The sequence below is a fragment of the Coffea eugenioides genome, chromosome 3 (genome assembly GCF_003713205.1).
Source record: "Coffea eugenioides isolate CCC68of chromosome 3, Ceug_1.0, whole genome shotgun sequence".
Classification (NCBI taxonomy): Eukaryota; Viridiplantae; Streptophyta; class Magnoliopsida; order Gentianales; family Rubiaceae; genus Coffea; species Coffea eugenioides.
The window spans coordinates 22,504,123-22,526,931 of NC_040037.1; the positions used below are offsets into that span (position 1 = coordinate 22,504,123).

Sequence of the window (22,809 nt, forward strand, 5' to 3'; positions counted from 1 at the left end):
ATATCATGCTTATGTGCTATGTGTTTTATGTGATGTTATGTGTTTACTTGCTTTATTATGTTTTATATGATTTATTTAGTTATAATCAATGTGTGACGTCACCACACTAGTCCAACGCTAGTTGTGACCCCCTTTCCCGTCACCACACCAATGCTAGTTTTGCCCTTTGCTCCGATTTTCCACTAGTCCAACGCTAGTGAGGACTTACAGACATGGGCTAGTCCAATGCTAGACCCTTAGGAACCATCCACGTGCTAGATCATGTTTGTATGACAATCACTACATTTTCTTGCATATTTTCTACTTTTTAGGGTTTTTATCATTTTGCATGACATTTTCCTTATATGTATATCCCTTATCCCATATTTCCCTTTATATATATCCTTTATTCCTATGTGTGAGACATGACATTAGACTTGCATTTCATTTAAGGAAAATTAGGAGTAGATTAGTGCATTTGCTTGACTAGATAGGAAATACCCCTCGAATATGGAATATAGACGAGTATGGCTTTTTAACCTTAGCACGCTCGTATTCCCTCTATTAAAGGGAAAAATTAAAGTCATGAATTTTAGCCTCCCCGCACCCGTTATGATGCATTCCTTTAGGTCATGTATATTTGTATATTTGTATTTTTCTTTTCTTTTCTTTTCTTTTCTTCGAGTCTCATAATTTTGCACATTCGTGACCTCTTCAAAGAGTCACTCTCATGCATCACAATTAATGTGATTTGCACCAATTAAATTTTGAAGGGATATCTTGACCCCTCGATATCCTCCTAGGTTGAGGTTTTGCAACCATATAGTGACATCCAAATGTGATAAATTTTTAGGTTAAAATAAGAAAATTTTTTACTAAATCACGCAACTAACATTGATTAGGTTGAAAGAGTGTTTTGGATTTTATTCTTGCCTTCCCTTTCTTCAAACGTGACTTCCGAACACTTTTCTCTGATTTTCAAAGATTTGGAGTCTTTTAAAAAGGATTTTCTCTACTTTTTTTATTTAAAATTCATTTTAGGTAACTTGGTATGCCTTAACTCAATACCAAGTGGCGACTCCTATTTTTCATTAAAAATCCTTTTTAAACTATTATTTTTTGGGTCAAAATCGTCGCATTTTTTAAGTCTCATTTAGGCCCATTTTCTTTATTTATTTTCTAAAAATCAAAAACTTATTTTCAATCAAAATTAATCAAAATTCATTTTTCTAAACTTGTAAATTTATTTTTTCTTTTAAAAATGGGGCGCGACAGATTTGGATGAAGAAATATATATGGAACAACCTAAAAGATTTGTAGTACCTGGTCAAGAGCACAGGATGTGTAAATTTGTAAAGTTTTTATATGGATTAAAGCAAGTACTCAAGCAATGGCATCAGACATTTGATCAAATTATTCTTGCTAGTGGATTCAAGATAAATGAATATGATAAATGCATATATAGCAAGTTTAATGATGGCAATGGTGTCATAATTTGTTTATATATGGATGACATGTTAATTTTTGGAACTGATTTGGAGCAAGTTAAAGTTACCAAAACTTTGCTTTTAAGCCAATTTGACATGAAAGACATGGGTGAGGTGGATGTCATTCCCGGCATAAGAATCTTAAGAAACAAGAACAATATAATGTTATCTCAATCGCATTATATTGAGAAGATTCTTAACAAGTTCAATCAAAATGATTGTATTCCAGCCTCAACACCATTGGATCCTAAAATAAACTTTGTGAAAAATGAAGAGAATCCAAAATCTCAATTGAAATATGCCAAGATTATAGGGTGTTTAATGTATGCAACAACTTGTACTAGACTTGATATTACATGTGGTATTGGTATATTGAGTAGATATACAAGCAACCCTAGTAGGTTATATTGGCGAGGTGTAACCAGAATATTGAAATATTTAAAGGCCACTAAGGACTATGGTTTATGTTATACCGGTTATACTTCAATATTAGAAAGATTTTTAGATGCTAGTTGGACCACTAATAAAGATGATCACTCGTCGATAAGTGGTTGGATCTTTATATTTGGTGGAGGTGCAATTTCTTGGGGTTCTAAGAAACAAACTTGTATCACCAATTCAACAACGGCAGTAGAGTTTGTAGCACTTGTTTCGACTTGTAAAGAAGCTAAATAGCTACATAATTTACTTTGTGATATACCATTGTGGCCAACACCTTTATTGTCTATCTCAATACATTGTGATAGTGCAGTTACACTTGTTAAAACGTATAGTCAAGTGTTTAATGATAAGTAAGTTAAGGCATATTGGTTTAAGACATAATTATGTCAAAGATTTGATCACAAATGCAGTCATATCAATTGACTTTGGAAGATCTAATGAAAGTTTGAGTGTTTCTTTGACAAAAAAATTATCAAGGAATTTGGTGTTTAGATTTAAAGTCCAAAATTCTTGATCACTAATGGTGAAACCTCAATTCAACTTTAAATACAACGTGTAGCCTTGAATTCAATGAGTGAAAGTACATCATTCTAATGGTCGGTGTACTATGTAAAATTTAGACATTTCAAGGTAGAATAGTGCATATTATTCTCGCCAGTACAAATGTAAGGTGAGTCAGTGAGCTCCTAACTAATCTTAAAAGTGCCATCAATGAAGGGGACACTAAGATGTCGCATATATGAATGTTGATTCTCAGCAAACCACAAAACTAAAGGCTTTGTTTTGTAGCATTTATGAAAAGATAGTGATACATGACCGTAAAATGTATCATTGAAGAACTTGTGATTGTGCATTGATCAATGTGTGATGTGCTTATTAGGTTGGTCCAATATATAAGTGGTTCAAAACTTGTTTGATATCTTGTAGGATTGATTTCAAAGAACATTCACTAAAATAGTGGTTCAATCGAAAGACACCATTATTTATGCATATGATTGTCAGATTATTCGCTGACCTTTTGAAAGTTCATTTTCTAAATTTTGAAAATGGTCGGGGATTGTTAGAAATTTTTAAATTTTGTATCAAGTGATTCTAAGACGTACATACATTGCGATAAATGTATATTCATTCATAAATTTTAAAGCATCATGAATATATTCATATATGTGGACTTCCATGAATATAAGGGTAGATTCATATTTTTTATTTTAGAATCATGTGATGCATGAATTAAAACACATGAATTTGTACACAATACCTTGAATCTATTCATATAAGTATTTAATAAGTTCACTTGTTTTTTAAACAATCTCCCCTATATAAAGAGGTCAAGTGATTGGCTGCAGAAAATCACTTTTCTACTATTTTGAATTCTCTGAAAAAGCACCCTATAGTTCAAGAGGATTTATCTTACTTTGTACAAGAGTTTAAGACAAACAAATTTCATCTTATCCTAAAGGATATTTGTCCAAAGTTTATTACATATTATACTGGACAAATAAAGTTTAAAGGAAAGTGATATACAATCATGATTTAAAACTAATTCTTGTTACTATATTTGCCACTTCATTATAATGCTCCCAACTTTTCTTACCTTAAGTAAATCAACATTTTGTCCATTGGCTTTGAGTTGAAATGCCAAAATCCATCCGATAGAATAAAGAGGGAAAAGAAATCAAATGCCAATAGGAAAACATGTCTGCTCCTTCACCATCACTCCAAAATTTCATTCATAACTCAAATAGGCATGTAAAAGACAACTTACCGATGTCAAGAACCCAATCTGAACATTAAACCTTTTGACGTCAAGAAGCAATTCACACATTAGCTTCAAGTAACAAAACCAATTTTTGCTTACTAAATAAAATAAAAACTAATTTTTGAATATCCATAAGATTTTAAGGCCCATGTTCAGAGAAATTATTGTTATATTCCATGAAGAAATCAAATTTCAAACTGCCAGTTGTCTCCTTTTATCCAGAGGCCAAGGACTCTTAAATTCCTCTCAAATTTTTATTGTTCTATATGGGCTAGGTTGCATATATATGTGCAATTTTGCTCTATATTTTCTGGACACCTATGTGTTTCTTGTACAAAATAAATTAAAACAGAAGAGGAAGGCGAAAGGTAGTAATAGAAAAGGAGAAGCTTGTTAAAGTGGAAGAATGCAATTAGATCTGTAGGGATAAAGCAACCAATTGTGAGGAAATGCTTGGGAGAAGGTATCAGCGTGTAAATGGGAGGAAAACTATCTAAATTCAGCATTAGCTACATATTCTGTAGTTGTCAACAAAAGAACAAGAACAACAAATTGTGTCTACTATAGAATGTTCTAAGGCAACAAAAAATAAATCCAAAACCAAGTCAACTTAGCATCACTGTCAACAAAACATTACTTAGCTGAATAAAAGATAGTCCTAGTCTATGTAATCAGCTCTATTACCAACCAATAAATTCTTATCCATAACTGCACATGTCTCTGACCAAAAAAATGCATTTCTAATCCATTGAACAAAAAATGCATGTGTCCATTGAACAAAAAGATTCTATTATTCTAAACAGTAAAAAGGATAATATTTAGACCAGAATAACAATTTGGTTCAACAAGGTCCTCCAAATGCTACTACATCCCACAATCTGGTATGTAATCAACTTGTGAGGAACCAATTCTAGATCCTTGGACAGAAAACATAGCATCTCCAAATTGGGTACTCTTTCTTCGAACCTATATCATAATGATAGACTTAGCAATGAAATGGTACAAGTTACAAGATATTTATTGTAGAAAATGCATGTTTTAACTCACCACTTGAGTCTTAAATGAGGATAGATTGGTTTTAAAAGTAGTAGTTACAGCAATATATTGCAGCAATTGCATCAGCACTTGCATGTGAAGAACTTCCACTAGTATTTGATGTAGTTGTCCACTACACACAATTTAAAAGAAAAGTATTAAACGCTGAAGATTATAAAACTAAAATTTCAAGTTGAGTTTTTTTTCAATTCATATTACCGTTTGAGTTACCGGAGTGTTGTTAGCACCTGGAGCAAATCGAGTCTGCAAGAAATATGATCATTCAACTCATTGGCATTAGATGGCACATGACTAAAACAGGTTCAAATAGAAAGTATAAAGCTTACCATTTCTGATCCATTTGGAATAAAAGTCATTGAATTTGAGAATCCCAAACCATTCCACGCCAATACCACTAAGTGGGCCATTTTCATTAGCCCATGGCCTGTCCCTAGCTCCTCCCCTCCCCTTACCATTTCCCCTTGAAGCTATACTACATGTACCATATTGCTGTCCACTAGCAATTGCACCAGAACCTCTCCCAGAAGTCATAGAATTATTAGCACTCCTCTCATGATTATTTGATATTTGCATGTGACTCGGCCTATCAACATCAGCTCTTGCTCCAGTACTTATACCATGCTGTGAGTAATTAGTAACAGCATGTCCATTGAGTTTAAGGAAAAAAAACGTAGTTAAAAGTATATCAAACACATGTTAACAATAAGAAGTTGAACTCTATTAACTACCTGGCTCAGCACTCCTTTCCTATTCCTCATGAATAAACAACCTTGATTTTGCAGCTTCTCACATAGTGATCAGTGTGACCATAATGACTGCAATGGATCGGAATCCCTTTCTTTGTCATCTTTCCTAAATTCAGATGCTCATCTGGCCTTTTTCTCCCAATCTTTTTAGGTCGACCAGGAGCAATCTTTATGTAATGTGGCCCTATTGGATTAGATTTAGTGTCAACCCAATCTCTCTTGTCTAGTATATAGGCATAAAAACACCCTCATATGCCTTCATATATGTGTCTACCGAGTACCATTCATCTACATAGTTCTATGGGTCTTTCATATTTTGAATAAGTCCAGCACATGCATGAACACAAGGTAGATAGGCTCTTGCTGCTGCCTACATAATATCCGTGAGCTATTTATCCTTGAATCTTAGTTTGAAGTTGGCATACGTATGCCTAACACAAAATCTATGCTCTACTCCAGGGTAATTATTCTCAATACAGTCAACCAATGCCTATAAAAGAATGCAATAAAAATAAGAATATTAGCTATAATGGCAGCAAGAAAAACTACAAAAAAAATAGAAAGGAAAATAAGGTTGGCCTTTTGTTTGTCTGAGAGAAATATCCATCATCTTTCAAATGGAGTTCCAATTTCATTAGTTAGAGTATCCAAAAACCAACTCTGGCTATCTTTGCATTCAGACTCAACCAAAGCCATTGTGATAGAGAACATTTGGTTGTTACTATCTCTACCAATTGCAGCCATTAGATGGCCCTCCCATAGCTCCTTTCAAATGACATGCATCCGGTCCTATCACAAGCCTGCAAGCATTGACAAATCCCTCTTTTTGTGCAGCAAACATGATAAAGATCCTCTTGAAAATTGGGTTTGCGCGCATAGGATATCTCTTAGTAACCAGAATAGCCACAGAACCAGGATTTTTTTTTTTTTTTGTAGAATTGTAGCACAGTAGTTTCTCAAACCAGCATACTGTTGTGAACATGACCCTTTGATTGGCTCAGTTGCCAAGTTCTTGGATCTATACACTTGAGAGATTGTGCAATTCAATTTAAAACTCTTCTTTACATTTTTTGTGAACCCCATCACCTTCATGTCAGGATGATCAGCAATGTCACTTAGAAAGATTTTTTATAACCATCTTACATTTGTACTCTTATTGTGGTAGGACCATGGATATTCATGTGGTTCACCTTAGCAAACTTAAGTTGCAGTGTAGTAGCGCTCCCCCTAAATAGACTTCATCTATTTGTTCAGCTATAGGATCACAAGCATCATTCAATACATCTTCATCTAGAAAGAATTCAAAATCAAAACCACATTCAAAATCAAATGGCTCATTATCACCACCTCTGCCCCTGTATAAAGCATCTAAAATGTCACTATCAGCCCTTTGGTTGACAAAATTTTCCTCAGTGGGATTATCATTTGGTTGACCCTCAAACTCAAAATTGTTAGCAACATAGAGCTGTGCAGCATCATTAACTAGTTGAGGGAGTTCACCTACATAATGTTCTATAGAATTATAATTCCTGTTCATCTCAAACATCTGTAGCTCCGTCTGATCACTGTTCACGAACATAAGGCACAACTTCTAAATCAATACCACCTATCCTATAGTACAAAGGGAATTCATCCGTTGCATTCAGTTTTCTCAAACCCTCTCTCAGCCCAAATATTGACATTTAATCAGGGTCAACTTCAACTTATCAACTTTTCCCCCCACATATTGTAACACTAGTTCCCAAACAAAATGCCCTTCATGATGCTCCTCTAACACATATGGTTGGAACGTCATTATTCTGTTACAAACAAGCATACAAGACACTACTTTAATCTCATAAAAAAATTAGTTCATTAAACTTTACTTGAATATCAATCAGAAGACGAGCATAAAAAGAAAACAAAAGCTGAAAGTTGACTATTATACCTAAAAGTACATATCAATGGACAACTTAGTAGACACGCAAACCTTCGAAAATGGCAGATGGAATAAAGAATCATGAAAAAATTAAATAAAATGAAAAACGGAAGTCAGCAACCATCGTTTTTAGTAAACAATCCCGCTAATTTATGGCAATATAAAACAAGACACGTATGGACCACAGAAGACAAAACCCAAGAAGGTCTACCACATCAAAGGCCATTTTGGCTCTACAAAAACCAAAATCACTCATTCTTGTAACAAACTACAAAGTTAAAAAACATAGAATTTCATAAATTAATACAAACCCTGGGTTTAATTGCTATCTTCTCCTTCTAAAAGCTCAATTTTTCTGCTGCAATCCTCTGCAAAAAGTTGAATCCAAGGCTTTTCTTGCTCTAGTGCTTCATTATTCCATTAGATTTACAAGCTTTTCCAAGTGGGGTTTGGTTAGGGTTTAACATGAAGAAGAACAAGAAGGAGAAAGAAACCAACAATAAAGTTTCGCATTTTTTTTTTGTTCTTTTCCCTTTATTTTGTTGGCTTTTTTCCGAATATCGTGAGCTTCAAATCTTGTGCAGAAGTTGGAGTGGCGCGAATTTTCCCTACATCAGGAAGGGTATTTCTAGAAAATAAATTTAATTCACAAGACCCTGTGGATAATTTTGTCCATGCATTATTTTTACAGGGATACCACCGTCATTTTGGTGTTAACTGGCATGCCCTGGGGATAAAGTGAGAAGAATTAAAGGTTTGGGGATAAATTGTAACTTTGACCAAACATTAAGGGGAGCTTCTAAAATTAACCCTTCTTTTTTGTTTTTCTCTAGTTTTGTTTGTCAAACCAATACAATTAGGACTTTTTGTCATTTTGTAACATCCATTAATTAGCTTCAAACATTGTGACTAACAAGGGATGGATGTAATTTGGTCAAACTACAGGTTCGTTCTGTAGTTTGGTAAAACTTGATAGGAGGTAAATGTAAATAATCCTTATTTTGCAACCAAAAAAAAGTTATTAAAAATGAAGGTTATTAGAAGTTACTAAATTTAAGTAGTTATTTTAAGTCAATCTTAACTTTTACAAGGGTAAATTTGAAAAACTAAAATATTATAAAAAATTTATCGAGTTTTTGGCTGAAATGACCTACTTTTCAAAAAATAATCTGAAAGTATTGCCTTTTCAATTTCTATTCCTTTATTTATCTAGTTACTGCCACATGGGCTCCTCATCAAAGGAAAATAACCACTTGTAGGTCTTTTCTTCCTTATATTACATGATTTTTCTTTATTTGGTGTCCTAACTCTTAAGGACGTTGTATAAGCAAATTGGAAAAGGAAAGTGGATTCACAATTAGTGCTTTAAAATCATTGATCACCTCTTAAATTGCAATGATTTTGCATAAGAACATATTTTAATTTTTTGCTGCCATTATTCCTCCGTAGCATTATTCTTGATCATTATATTTCAAGCTCCTCTCTTTTCTTTCTTTTCTTGTTACATGCAATTTGATACAAGGTGTGAGGACCCGAATTTTTCTTATTTTTATTTTAGTTTACTGGCTTAATTAATTATTTACTCACCCGTATTCTCTGAATATTTTATTCCAACATTTTTAGATCCAAATACATGAAATTATGGCTTACATGTATTTTTAAAATGACTTGTTACAAAAATTAATTTTTGGTAAGCTCGTTTAGTAAGAATAGTGAATACGCGTTTGGAGACAATAATCGAATCGAGAATACAATAAACTTAAAAAATTGGAGACTTATACATTAGTCTTAAAATAGGTATTTTTATGTTTAAGTACTCAAGTATTAGTTAGTTGTACTATCGTTATAAGACATTCTTAGAAATTTCACTTTATCGCGCACAAATTGGAAGTTCGCGTTTTCGCGTTCGCAATTATTTGAGAGATATTAGACCTTTATTTTTAGACTATTAAGAGTGAATAGTAATAGTGATAAAGGAAGTGCATTAGAGGTTTAGTACACAAGTGAAACAAACCCGAGAGAAATCGGACACGAAACCCGCGCGCGCGACTAGTAAGAGTTGACTTTTTGCACACCACCTAAAGCTACTATTCGATTCTTTCTCCCCAAGTTTTAGCACACAAAACCCTCCTCTCTCTCACCTTGCATCAGCCGACCAGCCACAAGAAAGAAAAGAAGAGAAGAAAGCTCTTCATCCATCTTGCTCATTCTTGCTCCAAATCATCTCCCACTTTGCAATTAACCACAAAATCACTTGGAAATTCACTTGAGCTTGGAAGGAAACTTCATCTTGGCGGTTTTTCTTGGGGGTTTTAGTGGTAAAAATTTCTGGTTTGTCTCAAAGCTTGGAGGTAATCATCCTACACCATCCAATCTTTTATTCTTGGCTTTAATGGGTTTATCTTGGCTTTGAAGCTTGTAGCTTCATTATTGTTGATATTACTTGGATTGGAATGGTTGAAGTGGGCTCTATGAATTTTCACCTTGGATATAAGGACTGATATGATGATTTTAGATGTTATTGTTTTAGTGCTAAACTAGTGGATCTAAGTTGAGGAAGTGGAAAGAAATCAAATGAAACTTGAAAGAGGAAAGGGCCGAATCTGCCCTGTTTGTGCAGAGGCTTTAATTCAAAATTTTTGTGGTTAAATTGACTTATTTATGATATATACATGTTGTGTGGGTTGTGTGGAAGGTTTCCACAAAAAATTATGTGATTTGGATGGTTAAATGTTGAGTTTTTGAAAATCTGTCAAAACTGGAATTTTTCCCGAAATTGCTCTGGCAGTGTTTTTCAAACAGCTATAACTTTTTGCTCCGATATCAAAGTCGAGTGCCGTTTGTGGCACTGGAAACTAGACATTCCCAACTTTCCAACGGTATAAAATTTACAATCTGATTCCACCTGAGTAGTCCATACCAATCGTTTGAACATGACTGTCCTGTTTGGCGTCTACACTAGGAGCTCTGTTTTGAGCAGCGAATTGATGCTCAAATATGAGCTAGCTGTGGATAGATTTTGAAAAATATTTCTTCTAAGAAATTGTAACCTTATGAATGTAGTTTTCAACGCCACCAACCACACTCAATTCTGAGTTGAATTGAGTGAATGATGGCCAAATTACAGACCTACATCATTGCTTGAAAACCCTCATTTTGGACTGATCAATGACCTATCTTGTTTGGGACTTGTTATTTTGAAAATTTTGGTGTCAATCACTTACCAAATGTATATTAGATATTTCTCAGACTTTTGTTTCATAAATGGACCAGATTTGAATCATTTTCATTGAGCAAAATGTTTGGAAGAGAAGAAGAAAGCAAAAGACAGATTGATCTTGAGATTTTCTTGAACTTTGGTAGTTTAGTAAACTACCTTCCCATGTGAATTTTAAAGTGAAATTTGATAGATGAGTAGTCTTCATATGGAAGTAGAATTGTACCAATTTTGGTGTCCATCAAAGACCATTTCGATATACAAATGATGTTCCAAAGTTTGCTATTCAAATCTGAAAAACTCTTCCTTTCTCTCAGCTGAATGGTCCAACCTGTTTTGAATGTTTTGTTTCAAAAACTTTGATGTCAATTGCCTCTAAATTGCTCATTAGATGTTTATGGAACATTGGTTTCAACATTTGAGTTAATTAAGGTTGATTTGTGTGAGACAAAACTTTTAAAAGGAAAGAGAAACTTGAGTTGCCAGAATTGCTTTGAAAGTTTCACAAACTTCAGTAGTTTTGTTAACTGCCTTTGTTGACCTTGGTCCCTAACTTTTGATGTTTACAAAACAATGGATAATACTAATATTTCTTCAAGATATACTTTCAGTTATGAAGTTATTTGATTCCATGAACAAGTGCAATTGAAAGAAGACAAAGGTTGCTGAAAGCTGTCGGACACTTGTGATGACAGTACCGGACGTCCGATAATCATTGCACAACTTCGAACGCATGCTTCGGACGTCCGATAGGATCTTTCGAAGTCGACAAAATCATCGGAAGCTGAATATGTCTCCACCGGAAGTCCGATAGAAACAAGATGATTTCTCAAATCTCTTTGTTTGCTGTCGGACGCACAAAGAGCTTGCACCGGACGTCCGATAGAATTGAAGAAAATTTCTCAAACTCACTGCCTGCTGTCGGATGCAAAAAACAGGAGTACCGGACGTCCGATACTCCAACGGCTAGTTGACTCTTCAGCTACTTCCTATTCGTTGGAAGCATTAATGAGGCACTTTCTTGGTCCTATATAAATAGTGGTTGGTCAGATACATCAAACAACTTTTACACACTGAAGATACAAAAGATCTAGAGTGATTTTAGTGAGAAAATACTCTTCAAGGAAAATTTGTAGTCTTAGTGGTGTGAGGTTCATTGTAAGCTTTTCATTTGTTAGTGAATACTTCATGAGTGTAGCTCTGTGAGGGTTGTCTTGAGGGATAGTAAAACTTCCTGGCTTGACCGAGTGGTGTTCGGGGCAAGGAGGAGGTGAACCTTCCTTTGTACGCAAGAGTGATTGTAATTCATCAATTTGAAGAAGTTTATTTGAATTAATCTACAAGCTCAAGAGGAGTTGGGTAGTTAATTGGTTTGCAATTCTTTCCTTTCTATTTACTTATTGTTACGTTTGTGACCTGTACATTGTTTATTTCTTCCACTTGGTTGTCTTCGATCCTTACAATTGGTATCAGAGTTTGGTCTCCTAGAGATTAAGCTCAAACGGCTTAGGAGTAAAAATGACAACCAATAATACCATATTTTTTGAAGGACATTCTGTGATTAGACCACCTATGTTTAATGGGTCAAATTATGTGAGTTGGAAAGAAAGAATGATTATATTTTTGCAATCAATTGATATTGAATTGTGGTTTATTATTAGTGAAGGTCCATATGATGCCTCTCTTATAGATGAAAATACTCATAGATCTAGATCAAAAACAAGAAGTGAACTGACTGCTGTGGATAGAGCTCATCTCACCTTAAATGCAAAAGCCATGAATGTGTTATATTGTACTTTAGACTCAAATGAATCTATTAGAGTCAAGAGTTGCATGTCAGCTAAAGACATTTGGGACAAATTGAAAGAATTTCATGAAGGTAGTGAGAATGTTAGAGAGTAAAAGAAATCTATCTTAGTTACTAAATATGAGTCGTTTAAGATGGAAACTCATGAAAATATTGATCAAATGTATTGTAGATTCAATGATCTTATTAAAGATTTAGAGGTTCTGGAAAAAGAATATACCTTAGGAGAGAAAAACAGAAAAATTCTGAATGCCTTGTCCAATGATTGGGAAAATAAAGTGACTGCTATTGAGGAGGCTAAAGATTTGAATACTATGCCTATTGAATCACTTATTAATTCTCTGACCTCTTATGAGTTGAAACTTAAGTCCAAAGTGCAAGAGGAAGAGGATGCGAAAGTAAGAAGGAGTATTGCTCTAAAGGCGTCTCAAGATATGGATGATTCTGCCTCCCTAGATGAAGAAGATACGAAACTGATGATAATGATCTAGCTCTCATCGCAAAAAGTTTCAAGAGAATCCTCAACAAACGAAGGTTCAGAAAAGGAGGAAACATCAACTTATTCCCAAATCAGTTCAGCAACACAAGAAACAAAGGGAAGCAAGAGTACAATAAAAAGTAAACTGATAAATGCTATGAATGTGGCCAACTAGGACACTACATGAGTGAGTGTCCAATGAAGAAGAGGAAAGGTGAAAGAAAATCCAGATTCAACAACTTTCAATTCACATGGAATGAATGCAACTACAATGGTGAAATTGAAGAGGAAGAAGAATCTGCTCAATTGGCTTTCATGGCCATTGGAGATGATGAGGTAAAAACTTGTAACTCTCAATTTGAAAGTGATGATGAAACTGATGATGATCTTGAATCTTTCATTATAAAATTGCATGATAGTTTGAAAGAATCCTATACTAGAAACAAGGAGTTAGAACAGAAAATTAATTTTTTGCTTCGAGATAATGCAAATCTTTTTCAACAAAATAAAAAGTTGAAAGCTGAAAATGATTATTTGAAAAAGAATGAGATTGATTTACAAAATAAACTTGATAGAAAAACAAGTCTTTGTGAGACACTAAAAAGGGAACAAGGTGATTTGAAAAGAAGAATGATGATTTAAATGAGTTACTACAATATAAGAAACAAAACTGCTTTCAAGAAAATGGAACAAAACCTTATTTTGGCACTTATGAGAAGAAGATAAATTTTGGTACTCATCAGATAAGGCTGAATCAGAATGCAAATGAATTTGCTATTTATAAGAGAAGACAAGTAAGGTTTATTAAACTGTTCATGTAAATAACTCTTTGTTATGTGTAATTTTTGTTGTCAAAAAGGTCACATGAAAAGTGATTGCTATGTGAGAAAGAATATGAAAAAAGGCATGAAATGCATGTGGATAGTTAGACATGATACTAACTCTAACAAGTAGGAGATATTGGTAAGATTGATGAGATTCTTGTTCATAATATTTTTTTTGTAATTCTCTTTTGATATTTCTGATGTTTTGATCTGAGTTTTTCTTGATTTTTTACTGAATTTGTATGATGTCAAAAAGGGAGAAAAAAGAATAATGCTGATCTCATGATGATTTGCTGTGATATGTTGGTGATTGCTGTCATTTCTCTGTTTTTATTTGGAATATTGGATTCTCTGTTATTGTTGCTGGATTTTGATAGCTAGTTTTTACTCTCATCTTATGATGACAAAAAGGGGGAGAAATGGATGCTATGTGTTAGGGGGAGTTATTCTGAGATTATAAGTTTGGATGCAATGAGTGAGGGGGTGCTTATGCTCATTTGCTCAATCTTTTTCCTTTTTCCATCCATTGTTTTGTCATCATCAAAAAGGGGGAGAATGTTGACCTTGGTCCCTAACTTTTGATGTTTACAAAACAATGGATAATACTAATATTTTTTCAAGATATACTTTCAATTATGAAGTTATTTGATTCCATGAACAAGTGCAATTGAAAGAAGACAAAGGTTGCTGAAAGCTGTCGGATGCTTGTGATGACAGTACCGGACGTCCGATAATTATTGCACAACTTCGGACGCATGCTTCGGACGTCCGATAGGATCCTTCGAAGTCGACGAAACCATCGGACGCTGAATATGTCTCCACCGGACGTCCGATAGAAACAAGATGATTTCTCAAATCTCTTTGTTTGCTGTCGGACGCACAAAGAGCTTGCACCGGACGTCCGATAGAATTGAAGAAAATTTCTCAAACTCACTGTCTGCTGTCGGACGTAAAAAACAGGAGTACCGGACGTCCGATACTCCAACGGCTAGTTGACTCTTCAGCTACTTTCTATTCGTTAGAAACATTAATGAGACACTTTCTTGGTCCTATATAAATAGTGGTTGGTCAGATACATCAAACAACTTTTGCACACTGAAGATACAAAAGATCTAGAGTGATTTTAGTGAGAAAATACTCTTCAAGGAAGATTTGTAGTCTTAGTGGTGTGAGATTCATTGTAAACTTTTCATTTGTGAGTGAATACTTCATGAGTGTAGCTCTGTGAGGGTTGTCCTGAGGGATAGTAAAACTTCCTGGCTCGACCGAGTGGTGTTCGGGGCAAGGAGGAGGTGAACCTTCCTTTGTACGTAAGAGTGATTGTAATTCATCAACTTGAAGAAGTTTATTTGAATTAATCTACAAGCTCAAGAGGAGTTGGGTAGTTAATTGGTTTGCAATTCTTTCCTTTCTATTTACTTATTGTTACGTTTGTGATCTGTACATTATTTATTTCTTCCACTTGGTTGTCTTCGATCCTTACAGCCTTTCCACGTGAAATTTGGTAGAGATATATTTCACATATGGAAGATTTAGTGTACCAAATTTGGTGTATTTTCAATGCCAACTCAATGACCAAATAATGCCCCAAATCTGCTCTTCAAATCTGAAAAATTGGCCAACAGTTTTCATTTTTAACCAACTTTGAGCTGCTATATCTTGACTCTCAAAACTCCGATTTTAGTTATGTTTCTTGTGTTTTAAACTCTGATTGTACCTTCAATTGAGTTCCAAATTTCAGAGGTTAGTTCACATTATGTGAATTTTGCCGAATTTTCAAACTTTGTCAAAAATCAACTCAAATCTGTCTTGGTATTCCAAGATAACATCTTGGACCCAAAATTTGAATGTCTTCCAATTGCAATCATGGAAAAGTGTCTTCTAGGAACTTTTAGTACTTTGGAAGTAGTTTCCAACGGTACCAAGTTTTCCAATTTTGAACCTACGGAGTGCAAGATATGATTTTTCTAAGTTTGACACATAAAGATAAAATTTGCCAATTTCTAAGAAAATGAAAATTTGGAAACTTGACTTCTTTTCTCGATATCGACTGAACGTTTTGAACTCGAATTCATGGAAATACTAGTCTCTCTCTTTGGACTTTAAAACTTCACTCGTGAACCTCAAGTTAAGAGAATTGAAGCTTTCTTTTAGGACTTTGATTTTGTCTAAATGAGTGTACATTCCTTCTTGGTAAATGCATGATTGTGAGTGAAGTTGATTATTGTTTGCTCAGGCGCTCAAGGGGACCTTCAAGAGGAACTCGGAGCGGACGCCTAAACACTTGTTTGAGCACTTACTCACTTGTTTTGACTAGGTGAGTGTTCCATATAGGAGTACGTAATTTGAATAAGTCTATGACATGCTTATTCCATGATCATTAAGTGTTAAGTGCTATATGTTAAGTATTTACCACACTCATGCATATTTAAGTAAGGTATACTTGAATTACTCGACATGAAATACTTGAATTGCATATTTACGTGAAGTGTTTAAATGATTAATTATGCTATGGCTACATAAGTCGGTTGGAGTGAATCTCCTCGACTCTTAAGTGATAAAAGTGGGAAATGACCAATGGCGGCCTATTAAAATGGCAAATATCTGCCAATTAACCGTAATTACTTACCGTTAACCGTTAATTGTAATTACTTGCCGTTTACCAACCTACTTGATTACCTACCTACGTGATTACCTACTTACTTGATTACCTGTTTACCTGATTACTTGACTATTTGATTATGTGATTACCGTAAATTACGTGTTCACATGAACTTTTCCAAAATTTTACGGCGAGTGTGTACTTTATCTCACTCGACCTACAAAATTGATAAATTTTTACCATTTACCGTTTTACGTGATTACTTGTGCATGTTGTAAATTCTAAGTTGAACTGGGTCCTGCCCTTGGTTACTGACCTACTCGAGGCAGAACTGGGCTCGGTCGGGTAGGTTGGAATTCTGGGACACCGTTTCGGTATACTCGAGTACTACCACTGGAGGGGTAAGGTGATGGCCAGACAAATCGAGAGGTTCTGAAGTTATAAGGTGCAGTTGACCGAAATGGTTCCACTGGAACACCGTATCCTTCAATGTGTGTTTATTTTGCATAATGATAACTGTTTCATGCTAATGTGCCAACGTGCAACCCATGAGCCATACCTGTGATATACTCAAATTACTCGTAACACGATAACTGTCTCATGTTAATGTGTCAATGTGCAACCGTGAACCATATATGTGTCATGCCTAACTTGTTTGATTTATTAGAACTGTTAGAGTGTCTTGGAACCTCACTGGGTTGTGTAGCTCATTTCACGTTTTTGTTTTCCTTAACAGGGTTCGAGACCAAGAGTGCTCGTGAATAGTACTAGATTGTTTTCATTTGAGGACTTTAAGTTGTATTATAACTGATGGCTATAGTACATATTCCGTTGGATTATATTTAAGCTTGAAAGCTAACTAATTGTATGTGTGAGATATTTTGGAGTACTTTAATTATGTATTGAAGTTATTTGAAGCATTCCGAACTTTTGAATTGTGGATTGTAGTGAGTCCTGGCGAGAGTTGGGCAGACGTCCCGCGGATACCCTTTGGTTCGCCTTAGGGAGAAGTGGGGGTGTCACACAAGGTGGTCTCCTGACTTTGTATCATTTTAAGAAGTTTGTAAAAATTCAATTGTTTGACACACGAGTAAGCATTTCAAGATATATGATATCATAATTTATGTGAACTATAAAAATTCCACTGGAGAGGGAAAATATTAACAAAACATTCTCTTGCATTTTTGGACTCATAAAAAAACCCCTTTAAAAAAATGAAAAAAGAGAATATAACTCAATCATTATTAGCACCCAAATTAACACACTCTTATATGAGTCAATCTAATGTGAGAAAATACTAATTAACTCAATAATAGATAGATATATATTATTAATTTACCTTAATATACCTCGTTGCCCACTACTCTCCCCGTCCCCCGCCCCCCTCCTTGCTGCCCACTACCTTAATAAAAATTTATCATATAATTTTATTGTAATCAAATTTTAGCAAATAAGTAAGTATTAAAATATCAACACATCACCAAGTCATTATCGATTGTAATTTCACGATTGAAAATCATAAAAACAATCAAACAAAAACTATTTAAATACAATTCAACATGATGAAACAAATACAACTAAAGTAGTCAAATTTTGAATAAAGTTGGTTTTTTTAAAAATAAAAATAAACAAAAGTAGCCAAGTTTGCACTTTTGTAATAAATACAGCCACTAAATCATTATCGTATTTTTTTTTTGAAAAAAATTTATTATTGTGTTAAGTGTAATTAGGAATTCAGTATAAATATATTAGTAAATTTAGTATAACTAACTAATAATTTCTATTAGTAAACTTATATAATTATTAGTATAATTGATAATATCAATTATATTATATATACTAATATACATTATATAATACTTATAACTAATAATATCATTATTATAAATTTATAAATAATTAAAATAAATATTATATATATACATATAAATATATATAGAGCAGTGGCGGGGCAGAGGTATATTCCCCGTTTCTTAACCGGGGAGGGGAGGGGGAGGGGAGGGGGAGGGATTCTTCCTCACCTCGCCCCATTAGCCCCCTGCGGGACGAGTGCTCCCAATCGGCAACATGAATACTTGCCATACTAGGAGTCCACGTGGTAATAAGTAAATTAACAAAAAAATAAAATTTGAAAGTGCCATTAGCCCCCTGCGGGATGGGTGCTCCCAATTGCCATCCCTAGTCATAAAGAAAGAATATAAGATGGCAACATGAATACTTGCCATACTAGGAGTCCACGCGGTAATAAGTAAATTAATAAAAAAATTAAAATTTGAAAGTGCATTAATTTGGAAATAATTTTGAAGAAAAATATTATTGTGGAATTAAACTCAAAATTTATCGCCCTCAATCCCTCATGCTTTATATATAAACAAATATGATCAAATTTATAAGAGTTAATCTTATAAACGTTGATGGTACATATACTATAACCGTTAAATACATAACACATATATAAAATTTAAAATTTAAATTAATTATCATATATCCATTGATAGCGTATACACTCTAAATTAATCCAATTTATATTATAATATTCATAATTTTTTTTTTTTGCAAAATCTATTTCACCATATTCTCACCCCTCATCATACATCGCCATATTCTCACGTCACGGTCATACGTCACCCCGACTCGCGAAGTACTATCATTTGTGCCGTACTAATGAGCCTCCCGAAGAGTCGCTTTCACCCAAAAAAAAAAAAAAATCGTGGATAGAGTCCCCTCTCTCATTTACTACTGCAAGACAAGTGTCTCCTCGCCTAAAAATCGCAAAACCCTAACTCTAGTCTTTCAAACTCTCTAATGTGGAACTATATTCAAATTTTTCATCAATCTGGGCAAACAAGTTTGAGCCATGGCTTCCACCGAACCACTTGAAGGTATAATTCTTAAACCTAGTTTCTTATGTATCCTATTTTGTTTTTTCTTGGATCCATCGTTGTGTAGTTTGGTGAAATGCTGCATATTTTTCAATGTTGATTTTTGGAAATTTTGTTTCGTATATTTGATCTTAGGGTTAGAATTGTAACCATTGGAGATGAGTTTATGCTATTTAGCAATGGAATGGCTGTTCGATCTCGAGCTTCATAGTGGAGCTCTGTCTTGGGAGCTTTGGGGAAATGCATAGAATTCAAAGGCCCCTATGGATGGAGCCGTTTTTTTTTTTTTTTTAAAGAAAATTTGAAATATATTTTCTGACCACTTTTTTTACAGGATTACGTTTTATCTGGAAAACTGCTATGGTAATGTTTTTCTACAAGCACCCCTGAAAACAACCGTGCATATGGATAGCTTGATGATTGGCAACTAATAGACATTTAGCGGTTTGGCATTTAAGAATTCCGCTTTTACAATACCTAGAAATATAAAATTTACATTTGGTTCGGGATGAGCTGAAGAACATGATTGAAGGAAGTTCTGAGTGATGAAAAAATAAGAAGTCGGATAATGTTATTAGAATGTGTAACAAATGTGGTAAATCTGCACCAAAGAAAAACTCTGCAATGGTTGACAATTTAAAAGCAGTATTCCTGTTCTGTCAAACAAGTTGCCGTCAGATGTGGATGTTAGTGCAACTATTAGCTTGAGATTTTAATTATTGATGTGTTTGAAATTGTGATAATCAGAGTCCATTATTGGGATTTCTTTCTGGCGAAATTGCTGAGACTTTAAAACTACCCTTTCTCAATTTCTTGTTCTGCACTAGGACGACATACTGGGTGTGGAATAGTGCAATGGTATCAGCCAGTTGCATTGGATGATCGTGTTTCTAAGGAACTGAATGTCGATCCTGTATTTGAGAATGTTCCACGTAGCTGCAGATCAAGGCGGAGAACTATTGGCAAGGAAACAATTAAAGTTGCAGAATCTGGTATAGGCATTTCTCTTCAAAGGGTTAGAACTTCAAAAATTTTATCTGCTAAGTTTGATAATCTGGTTTTGTTTCCTTATAAACTGCTCTTTCTTATTCTTCTATTTTCCCTTTCCTTTATGTTCCTGTTGGGAGGAGGGGGATATTCTTAATCTTAGTGTGGATATTCTTAATCTTAGTGTGGCTATTGATCTATTTGTAACGCTTGCATGTGTTTCTGCCTTCCTCCATAGTGTAAGAAGTACATTGAAGCAATTTAATGCAGAGGAAAAGAAACTTTTGGATGTAATGGCATATATAAGATGCAAAAGCCAAAGTAGCAGATGTAATACTTGTTGAAAGAAGAAAAGAGTAATGCATGAGAGAAAGAACTACATAGTACTGAAGTACTTTAAATTCTGTGAGAACTATATGTTGGAGTTTGTTTAAGTAGTATCTTTTAAGCATTTGAAAGATCAAAAGGCATGAATAGTTGCCTGCTTCTCCTTTTCTTTTATAGACAAGTTTGGTCAATTGGTAATGTCTTCCTTGGTTTTGACAGTAACTATAGATCATCAAAAATTTCTTACTGACAATATCATTTTGTTCAATCAACTCCACGTTTTCAGAATGGGTAACCTGAAACTCATATAAATTTTGTCATCTCAGGAAATCATGAAAATGAAGGGCACCTAGGTGGAAACCTTTTAAATAAAAGGCAACGTACACGTAGGAAAAGGACAAGGAGAGCTTTAGCTGATTCAAGTGATTCGGAAGTTATTATCCCACACATCCGACTTCGTGGGCGACAAAGGGGAACAGTGGATTACAGTAACTTAACCACCAAGTACAGGAAGTTAGACTCAAAAACTTTTGAGGGCTACTTGGAGTAAGTGCTAGAAAGTCATGTTTTTTACATTAAGACTTCCTCTCTGGTCAACATTGTTCATGGAGTACTAAAATTATGCAGAGACATATGGAGCAGGATTTCTGAAGAGCAGAGGAACTCATTTGTATATCTGGATAGTCTGTGGTTTTCCTTGTACATGCAGTCCCCTTTCAAAGAAAAGGTGTTGAATTGGGTTAAAAGGAAGAACATATTCTCAAAAAAATACATCATGGTTCCCATTGTAATGTGGTATGTCATTTGTTTAAAGTGTTAATTAGGCTACATGGTTCACACCACTCTATGGGTTTTTTTTAATTTAGATCCTGATTTTTAGGTCTCACTGGAGCCTCTTGATCTTGTGCAACTTCGGCCAAAGCGAGCAATCACAAACTATAACTCCCTGCATGTTGTTGTTGGACTCACTTCAAACAACGGATCCTAGGAGGCTTGAACCTGGAATAAGAAAGTGTGCTCTTCAGCAAACTAACTAGTTATCACTATCTCCAAACATATAGGTGAAAATCAGTGTATCTTATATGTATTTCTTATAAACGTTCCTCTTAACAGGTTTGTCTTAGACATACATAATGTTGAGGAGAGGCCTAGGAACAAGCTTTTGCTTAACAAAATTCCATTTCTGATTCCTCAGGCAAGTTTTTAAATTTTTTTTTTTGTTTGGGTATTGAGTAGTTCCTTTATCGATTAAGCTGAAAACAAAACTACTCCAGGTTCCACAGCAGAGAAATGGTGAAGAATGTGGATGCTATGTCCTTCAATATATCAGCTTGTTTATTGAGAATGCTCCTGAAAATTTTAGCATTTCTGATGGGTACCCTTACTTTGTGAGTCTTTCTGCTATCTTTGGCCTTGTGAGCCAAATAACAAGTGCTTCAGTTGATTTTCATCTAATCCTTTGCTTTCAGTGTAGCATGTCTTCATACTGATGGATTGTTCCTCTCGTTATGCATCATAGATGAAAGAAGACTGGTTCGCTCTTGAAGGATTGGATAACTTCTGCAAAACACTAGAACTAAATTCGGCTAGCAGGAATTCTTCTATTCTGGAAGAATAGATTGCGATGGTGCTTGGCTGCCTGTATCTTGCAGTTCTGAATATAAACGATAACTGCCTGTAAAGTTATAAAAAGGGGGGAATAAAAAGGCCTAGATGGGTGTTCACTGAAAATGGTTTGAGGGCCTGTTTCGAGTCTTGATTGATTTAGAGGCTTGTATATATATTAGTTGACTTGTGCATCCTAGAAATCATTCTCGAAATTGTTACTTTAGTACCCTTTTTTGAACGTCAAACAGGTAGTTATATTGCATTGCACCCCCAAATAGTGTATTGCTAAAATTAAGCTTTATGCCTTTTGGCTGAGACTTCATGTTGCCTTTCACCTTTTGTTGGGTGGGAATATGTTTGAGTGATTTCATGTTACGTGTCCAACTTGACACAAACTGTCATGTAAATATCAATTTTTACTTGCGAGTCTGCGATCATTGTATGTAAAGGTTGTACTTGATCTGTTCATCTGGAGTCCAAATCTTAACGTAGGTGCTTGGTAAATGGGTATCCAGCCCAGGAATAGGCGTGCGTGAGATGATACCCAAAATTTATGTTTGTTTAAAGCGCACAGGAATGATAACCTCTGCTACAGAATTTTTTTTTATTCCCCCCATTTTTGGTGTTTATCAAACTGTATTACCGACTTACCTCCTAATAAATTATCCATAAAACAATTAGAAATATAATT

At 34.6% G+C, this 22,809-nt stretch overlaps 1 protein-coding gene across 1 annotated transcript; it reads left to right on the forward strand.

Annotated features, from left to right (window-relative positions):
* The first annotated feature begins 19,014 nt into the window (after positions 1-19,014).
* Positions 19,015-22,356, forward strand: LOC113765215 (probable ubiquitin-like-specific protease 2A). The gene is made up of 8 exons (XM_027309309.1): positions 19,015-19,196; positions 20,024-20,188; positions 20,837-21,056; positions 21,138-21,305; positions 21,391-21,522; positions 21,624-21,705; positions 21,785-21,898; positions 22,030-22,356. Exons 1-8 carry the CDS (start codon positions 19,172-19,174, stop codon positions 22,126-22,128), a joined length of 1,005 nt encoding a protein of 334 aa, XP_027165110.1. The 5' UTR covers positions 19,015-19,171; the 3' UTR covers positions 22,129-22,356.
* The last annotated feature ends 453 nt before the right edge of the window (positions 22,357-22,809 follow it).

What these genes read in the sequence shown, in the direction of transcription:
- LOC113765215 (XM_027309309.1), top strand. Translation starts at nt 19,172, where the DNA reads ATGGCTTCCACCGAACCACTTGAAG. An exon ending in ATGGTTCCCATTGTAATGTG is followed by an intron (nt 21,306 to 21,390) that starts GTATGTCATTTG and finishes CCTGATTTTTAG; the next exon opens with GTCTCACTGGAGCCTCTTGA. An exon ending in CTTGAACCTGGAATAAGAAA is followed by an intron (nt 21,523 to 21,623) that starts GTGTGCTCTTCA and finishes TCCTCTTAACAG; the next exon opens with GTTTGTCTTAGACATACATA.